The sequence below is a fragment of the Chenopodium album genome, chromosome 20 (genome assembly GCF_948465745.1).
Source record: "Chenopodium album chromosome 20, dcCheAlbu1.1, whole genome shotgun sequence".
Classification (NCBI taxonomy): Eukaryota; Viridiplantae; Streptophyta; class Magnoliopsida; order Caryophyllales; family Amaranthaceae; genus Chenopodium; species Chenopodium album.
Window position 1 is genome coordinate 16,155,242 of NC_137853.1, and position 8,489 is coordinate 16,163,730.

General features: G+C 36.5%; 1 protein-coding gene across 3 annotated transcripts; it reads right to left on the reverse strand.

Moving 5' to 3' along the window:
• Positions 1–1,038: 1,038 nt before the first annotated feature.
• LOC145598348 (geranylgeranyl transferase type-2 subunit alpha 1-like) lies at positions 1,039–7,497 on the reverse strand. 3 transcript variants are annotated; one of them, XM_081654691.1, is made up of 9 exons: positions 7,366–7,497; positions 6,535–6,668; positions 6,268–6,421; positions 4,612–4,772; positions 4,409–4,513; positions 3,382–4,182; positions 3,085–3,277; positions 2,336–2,522; positions 1,039–1,695 (listed from the first exon to the last, which is right to left on the reverse strand). In XM_081654691.1, exons 2-9 carry the CDS (start codon positions 6,648–6,650, stop codon positions 1,310–1,312), a joined length of 2,103 nt encoding a protein of 700 aa, XP_081510817.1. In that variant the 5' UTR covers positions 6,651–6,668; positions 7,366–7,497; the 3' UTR covers positions 1,039–1,309. The 3 variants fall into 3 exon arrangements, with proteins under 3 accessions (XP_081510817.1, XP_081510816.1, XP_081510818.1); XM_081654690.1 differs by having other exon boundaries at positions 6,535–6,671; positions 7,366–7,492; XM_081654692.1 differs by lacking the exons at positions 4,612–4,772; positions 6,535–6,668; positions 7,366–7,497 and having other exon boundaries at positions 6,268–6,415.
• Positions 7,498–8,489: the final 992 nt, after the last annotated feature.

Consider the following 8,489-nt stretch of genomic DNA (forward strand, 5'->3'; position numbering starts at 1 on the left):
TTACAATGCTGGAGCTTGGAGGGAACGAAAGGTTCTTGGGTTGATGACCTACCAGGAGTGTTATGGTCGATTCGCATAACCTAAGGAGGCTATGGGGGCAAACTCCTTTTTGCCTTGGTGTATGGAAGTGATGACGTGCTCCTGGTAGAAGTTGGAATTCCATCCCTCCGGATCACTTTCTATGACTATGCCAATAATGGTGAAATGAAGCCTTTGGCTCTTGATTTGGTGCCCGAAGCTAGGGGCAATGCTTAGCTACGCTCCATCATTTTCAAGCAAAGGGTGACTTGATATTATAACAATAAAGTCAAGGCCAAACCCTTAGCCGAAAAAGATTGGGTGTTAAGGAAGTGCTAAGCCGTTAGCAAGCCCCCCAAATTCGGAAGGACCATACAGGATAAAGAAAGTCGTTTGGTCGGTGACCTTTCGCTTAAAAACTCCAAATGGCAAGGATCTCCCCCACCCATGGAATGCTGACAGTCTGAGAAGGTTTTATGTCTGGACAACGCTCTTCTTACAATGATGCACTAGAGTTTCGAAGGTAGGGGAGGGACGGTTTGAGGAAGTGTGGGAGCGGTTTTCTAGGGAATTTTGGGGGTAGGAAGCTGAGGGGGGTTTTGTGGTTGGGGTTACGGTGGTTTAAGGGGCGGTGGAAGGGGGTCAAGGCGAACACCGACGCAAGGGAGGGGGGTTATGTTCTAGGTGGGGCCGAGGGTAGAGGGTTGGGCGGTGGTGGTGGGTTTTATTTTATTTATTTATTTTTGAAATAATTAGTTTTATTTGGTTAGTTAGGTGTTTTAGTAACTACTAATCTTTTCTTAAGTGTTAATTATTATCTTTGATCAATCACGTGATGACATCTATTCTATTAGTTATAGGTCACATGGGACCATTGAGAATAAATTCAAATTGTAATTCAGATTATTAAAAAATAATTCAAAGTTGGGATTATTTTAGGCAAATAAGCCAAAGTTCGGATTATTGTAGGCAATTTTTCCTAAAAGGAGGAAAAAAAGAAAAAAAAAAAAAAAAAAAACCGATCAAACAACTTGAATTATATGTAGCACATACAATTAAGAATAAGTCCACCAATAATGACAAATTTGTCCAATACATTATTCAGTACCCAAAAAAAAAAAAAAAAAAATAAATAAATAAAAAAAAACCACATAGGTAAGCATTTCAATTTGCCATCTATATATAATTTCTTGCATTGTAAACATAATGTTATAAAATAAAATAAAATAAAAATTCATACTGTCAAACATCATTGCGTTTTTTAGTAACAAGCCAAGCTATTAATTGAACACTATAACATTGTTCCGTCAAGCCACTTCAATGTTGACAAAATTTTACGCAAAAACGATCTAAAATCTTCATCAACAATGGCATTCCCTGTTATCTCAAGCCGAGTCAAAGTTAAATCTCTAAAGATTATATAAGCCTCCCAATATTTTGTCAGTTGGTCGACATCACCCGACGATAGGCCCAACTTCCAATCATTTGCTACTGTGTGAGACAAAGGAGAGGAACACAAGTACCTGGTGCTATCAATTGAATGCTCCCCAATCTCATTGTGCGAGATATTTAGCACTTTAAGCAACTTCAAATGCCTTAACGGATCTAAAGCTGTAACACTCTTGATCTTGTTATTACTCAGGTTCAAACAAGAAAGAAGTTGCATTGCTTCCAACCCTGTGACGAAAAGCAAGTGAAAATTTTCAGCTTTCACATATAGAGCAAGATCGCTGTTGAGACAATCCAAAACCAAAAGACCTTATAATAATTAATGACCCTTTAATAGCTGGACCATAACCACTTTTCTTCTCCACTCAACCTTAGTCATGATATTTTGGGAAAAAGTAATCACATCTTAAGATAAAATATGACTATTGTTTCAAAGTAAAGACAATAGAACTACATCAAAGACTGGTAGCGAATATGTTCTCTTTTGCTCAGGTATTTGCACATCTTCAGCAGAGAAATGGACTTATCAATTTCATGAGTGCTTCCGTGCTTCATTTACATGACACACAACTTTCCTATAGCTTATCATTACACTATGAACCAAGAGGACTCCTTAGCTATCAAAATAGTTTAGCACAACGTAACCAGATGAAATGAATTTCAAATCTGAATATAAAGTGAGGCATTACTATGAGATATTTAGAAGCAGTTTCAGATATATAAATTAAAACATCTCTTATCAATTTTATGGATTGGGAAATGAGTGGCATGCCATTTAACACATACATAAGCATCACAACTAAAGCTGAAACCTAGGAGACTACAGATAGACCTTTTAGGAGCAAGAACTTCAGTTTAGGAGCATTACCTTCAAGCGATCCAAGTTCGTTTTGGCTTAGATCCAGCATTTGAACCCACAACAGATTTTCAATGGACCCAATTCTTGATAGTGATAAACTATTTAAACGCACACATATAAAGCTCTCATTATTTGTTTTGGCTAATTTTCCATAGCGCCAACAATATCTCGACAAGCTGTCCTTGCAACAAGTAACCTATAGATCAACAACACAATCAACGTAAGTATTGGGGTAATTCGATTCACAAACATACAAAAGGAAGATGCAGCTTACATGAAATTTATTTGTTCAGATGTTTAGTTAGTATGAATACAGCTTCATTGAAGGTTACAAGGGATGCATCAAGGAGAATATCACATTAACAATGACAACAACAATTCTCAGATGTTAACGTGAAGGCATTTTTAGAAACAATAAGTAGCGGCCAGGTAACTGCTATCATGACTCGTGTGCTAGTATTTTTATCCAATTGTAATATATCTTGCTAAAAAAAGCTAGGAGAAAGCTTATTTTTTCTTTAAGGACGACCTCCTAGTTAACAAGACATTTATGAGATGTGATTCATGTGAGTGTTCTGGCTCTTCTCAGTGCCATTATCTCTTCTTTGTTGTACGGAATAATAGATTGCCAAGGAAATGATAAGCAATAAGATATCCTAGTAATACATGTGGATTTCATCTCATTGCAAACTGCAAGACACTCTTGGTATGCAAGGAAAAAGGTTGCCTTCTCCAGATAATTATGACAAAAGACTCACCTGCCGTAGTAATGCCATGCTATGCTCTTCTTTATAATATTGTGAGTGAGGGGGGTCCATTTTCATCAAATCACAATATAAAGCTAAAACTTCTTCAGTATGCACCATCTGGGAAGAATTTAAAGTGCTGCTTTCTGAAACAATTGTATCTAGAGCTGTCAACAACCTTGCAAGTGTAAGCTTTCCTATTTTGCTGCAAACACAAAAGCAGAGAGTAAGAAAATATGCATCAGCATTGCCTACTCATTTTTACATCATGAAATGCAAGTAAGTTCTAAATTGTTAAATGAGACATACCAGTCTGCAGCTGAGAGTTCACGGAAGAGCTCAATCTCATTGGCCAACATATTTACCTTCCACTTAGAATCAACACCTGCTTGATCCGCATCAATTTGCAATTGGTTAAATAATGAGAACAGATTTGAGTCCCCAGAGTTCATTTCATATTTTTGAAAATTGGAATCTTCCCACAAAATTCCCTCCGGATTCTGCCCTTCAGCCTCTCCTGAATCAAGTTGCTGAAAGCGGACCACAAATTTAAATTCAAAAACATGACTTAAGGAGCTCCCACTCAAAGAGATGAGCTCAGAAGAGTCTCCCACGCGAACTTGAACTGGATAAGCAATGGAATAATCAAGTGGCACATCAGAGAAATTAAGCAGTGCAACCCAGGCCTGGGCACTCTCATATTTGTCTACGGAAAGAGGCCTCCAAATGATATCTTTACTTTCTGCAAGGGCAGACCTGACAGCTACAGTAGAAGAGTTCAAACCTCTAACAGATTGGTTAAAATATAGAATCACAGGTATTGTTCCTCCATCAGTGCAGTATCTTGCAGATGACGAAACCATACAACCTGATGCTGACTTGCTTGCTGATATAATGAGCTCAGAATCAGAAGCAGGCCAAGATGATTGCAACCAAGGAGTATCCTTCGTGATTGTTTGCTCAAGAAGCCAAAGATGATAAAACCAGCCACTTTGGTCATCAGAATCAGTGAATATTGCTTGGTGCACAAGGTCATACTCCTCAGCTAAGATCTTCTCTTTAGGAAAATATCCCTCAGCTTTTCGTTTAAGTAAATTTGACAGTAGTACGCTGAAAAACCAGTAAACCAAAACTAATGAGATATGTAAAAAAATACAAAAGGGAATCAAGGAACACATGCAAGAGTAGAAGCACGTGTTAACCAAAAGGCACTGATGTTCTCTTTCACGTCAAACCAGAAATTCAGATATGCACACCAAATTCTCAGCCAACCATAAAAAGGGAGAATACTTGTAACATACAACTAAACAAGTAAGAATGAATGAGAAGATTATACCTACGGTTATGCCAAGCAGAATAATTGCTGAAATTTGTTTCAATCATATTGGTGGTATACTCCAGTTCATCTTCTTCTGCAATATTCTTTAGCGCTGCCACAAATCTGAAACACCACAGATTAAATATAAAAACATTTAGCAAACCATACTGTTTCAAACTACTATATGTAAACCACAATGCAAACCACAATGCGGTTTTCACCTGCGATAGTTCCATGCGTGAAAATTCCTGGCATCAGCCTTCTGAAACTTATCTAAGAGTCGTAATTCATTGTCTACGGATGAATGACCCTTGCTAAGAACCCATTTACGATGATGCCATGCTCCATATGACTTAAAATTTTGTCTCAGCGCACTCTCTACCTAAATTGGTGTCAATTAATTTGATTAAAAATATTATCCACCAATTGCTAGAACCTAAAATAAATCTTAAATCAGCGAGAAAGTTTGCAATCTTCAGAAACTTAGAGACTATCAGGACTTGACAGTAAGACCTGGCAAATGGGTCATTCGGGTCGGGTATGGGTCGGGTCATTTCGGGTCGGGTCAAGTTCGGGTCAAAAAGTTATCGGGTCATGTTCGGGTCGGGTCGGGTCATTCGGGTTTCGGGTTAATTTCGGGTCAACTGAAAAATCAGGTCGGGTATCGGGTCAACACTTCGGGTCAAGTTTGGGTCGGGTCAGTTCGGGTCGGGTCAATTTTTGGGTCAACTTCGAGTCGGGTCAACTTCGAGTCGGGTCAGTGCATTGGGAAATATTCTCATATTCAGATGTAAGATTACGGACACACTTGTTGATCAATTAAAAATTTTCAAAATTTCAATTTTAACAAAGTTACAACTTAAAAGTGAAAATTCAAGAGGGAAACAAAATAAAACTTTTAACTTGGTTAAAATTGTGGGAAATTCTTCCCCCCAAATGGCTAAAACTCCAAAAGTATTTCATGATGAGGACAAGAGGTAAATTATGAGCGGGAATACTCCCTCCAAATTTCCATAAGTAAAAGGTAAAGTGACTAAATTCTAAAATACAGAAAAACAAAAATAAAAGTAAAAAAATAGGAAGATAAAAAAAATCCTTTAGCTTAAATAGATTTGGGTCAATTAATTCAATTTAATTGCGGTTTTTTTCTATTTCGGTTTGCTAAGGTCAAGTCTTTAACTTAAATAGATTTTGGTCATTTCAGGTATAAGATAATTTTGGTTTAGGTCATTCTGGGTTTCGAGTCTATTTGGGTCAATTAATTCAAGTTAAAGGTCGGGTCAACTTCGGGTCTCGGGTCACTTCGGGTCTCGGGTCAACTTCGGGTCGGGTCGTTTCGGGTCTCGGGTCAACTTCGGGTCGGGTCATCTCGGGTCGGGTCGTTTCGGGTCTAGGTCGGGTTATTTCCACTTCGGGTCGGGTATGGGTCGGGTCGGGTTGATTCGGGTTTTGGGTCAATTTCGGGTCACTGATTTCGGGTCGATTTTGGGTCATGGGTCGGGTCATTCGGGTCGGGTCATCGGGTCTGGGTCAGGATTGCCAAGTCTACTTGACACCAACGAAAATATCTTCAATTATGGTAAAGGTAAAATTAACACTGATAAACAATTTCCACAGCAACCCTGGATATTAGAACGCATTTCGAAGCTCGAATTCAATCAAAATCATCTCAAAGTATAAAACATAAACCACTCCACTACTGCACTATATATAGTCATATATCGAATCACCCACAAAACCCAAGATCTGAAACCCTAAAAGTATTCACACATTTTCTAGAAATCACAAAAATTACAAATCACCTGATAACTATCTAATCAACATAAAAGATGAGCACAAATGTACATATTCAAAGCAATTTTAATTGAAAGACTTACAACACGGAGTTCTTCATTCAAAATTGACTCAGGATCGGAGTCGAGTTGACTCAGAAAATATTCAACAGCAAGTTTACGATAATTCCAGGCAGTGTAGAACTCTGGATTGATCTCAAGCAGCTTAGCGCTGATTTCTACAGCTTCTTTGTCGAAACTGAAACCCCAATTCAATCAATCAATCAAATCCCAGTTCAACCAAAAAAATAAAAATTATTCATCGATTTGATTATAGAAAAAAAAGGAAACGAGTAAGAGATGGTAAAGTACTTTCGATTGTGATGATATTTGAGAAATTGAGATTGAAGGGCACGTAATTTAGAGGCTTTAGCAGCAGAAGCTGCTTCATCTTCGGGCTTTGAAGGGTTTCTAGGTCGTCCATGCATTATCCAACAATGTCACACCTACTACAAACCAAGAAATTTAAAATACAGAAATCAGAAAATTTTACACTAAACTACAAAAGTGATTGCTAATAGTTACATGAAATTAGGGTTTGCTCGCTATTATTTTTCGTTTTCGGTTGTTCATTTTTTAATTTTTATTATATGAACACCATACACCAATTTCAGTTTAGTTTTCATTTTTATACAAGAAAAAAAGAAATTACTGCAAATTTACTACTATTTCATCTAATTTAAATAATGAAAATGAAATGACGATACATGTATTAGATCAGTGGATCCAACACAACAGAACCAAGAAAGATAATGGTGAAGAAACATTAATTAAATAGCAAACATACAAACAATAGTATAATAATGAATCAAAAGACAAGGAACAATTGAATTTCAAATACACAATTCATCCATCACAATAAGTATGAAATAATTTAAATTTGTATATCACCTATTCAAAATCAGCAATTTCAATTCAAATAATCTACTATTTATTCGCAAGTATTCAAATTGTAACCCTTAAATTGTCAGAAAAAACAAATAAATTACAATTATACACTGAAATCTGGAGTTTAATTTGACAATGACAATTATAAAATTGAAATTAAATCGAACATTCTAATTTTGAAACAGGTGTAAATGTGTAATTCAATTGATCAAATTTGTAATTAGTAATAAGTCGAATTAATTAATTAATAAATACCTTTAAATATATTGGAGATCAAGATGGTAAAGGAAAGAATCCCGTCGGTCTTAGTTGCCGGTGTCACCGTGCAGAGGGATGGAGATGACTTTAGAAAATCAAGAGGTTCGTTCTCCAGTAACTTTAGTAGACTACTCTGTAAATGAGTTCGAGACTTGAAAATTCAAGGTTATATCTGTTAATCTCCTCTGACAATATACTTATTACGTGGGGCTTGTTCACATTTACTTAATTTCAGTTCAGTTCGACTCCAATCAGTTTAATTCAGCTCCTAATTTCCCTTTCTCATAAAATATTCATTTCAACTCAGTTTCGTTCAGTTCTGTTCCACTCAGTTCAGTAAATGTGAACAGGCCCGTAGTATTATTTTACTTTTATTTTTCAAAGGGAAAAATTGTCAAAAATAATACTTCTTCCTTTTTTTAGGTGACATCTTTCTATAATCACGATTGCCAATACATTTTTTAACGATTAATATCTCTAATTATCAACATTGTAAAATTATAGAAAGTAGATATTAATAAAATATACGTTGAAGCGATTCAAACAATTCCCACATGAATATATTTTATCGTATCTATAAAACATAAAAATGAGTCAAAGCGTGTTGTGTGAATAGTGTAAAAGTCAAGCGGTATCAACTAAAAAAAAAGGAGGAAGTACATATTTTGAGCGCCAAAAAACAAGTTAAACTTTTAATTATTTTTTAAAAATACAAACTTTAGAAAGTATTCAATTTAAACGGGAAACTTTACCTACAACCTATGTAACCGATTTTTTTTTATAAATTTGTTTAAGAATTTAATTAACTCCTAACTAAAGATTTTATCAAAGTTAATTAACAATTAAATGATTATAAAAAAAATTAAAAAAAAAAAAAAAAAAAACCTTTCCACCAGCCATCTCTCCTCAACCAGCTGCTCCACCAACAACTTCCCTACTCCAGCCTTGCCAACGCCGGCACCAGCCCTGCTACCCACTTGGTCGCCGGTCACCGTCTATTCCTACCTTGTTATCGCCCTCCTCCTCCCTCAAACCACCAACATCGAAACCCCACTCCCCCTCCCCCCCGAATCACCATTATCGAAATTGATCCATCTCCCTCCCCACGCAAAACCCACAAA

Bases quoted from the DNA above. Each gene is read 5' to 3' on its own strand.
- LOC145598348 (XM_081654691.1), bottom strand. From the start codon at position 6,650: ATGCATGGACGACCTAGAAACCCTTCAAAGCCCGAAGATGAAGCAGCT. The intron at 4,514-4,611 runs GTGAAAACCGCA...GTGGTGTTTCAG, and splicing joins CACGCATGGAACTATCGCAG to ATTTGTGGCAGCGCTAAAGA. The intron at 1,696-2,335 runs GTAATGCTCCTA...TTTTCGTCACAG, and splicing joins CGAACTTGGATCGCTTGAAG to GGTTGGAAGCAATGCAACTT.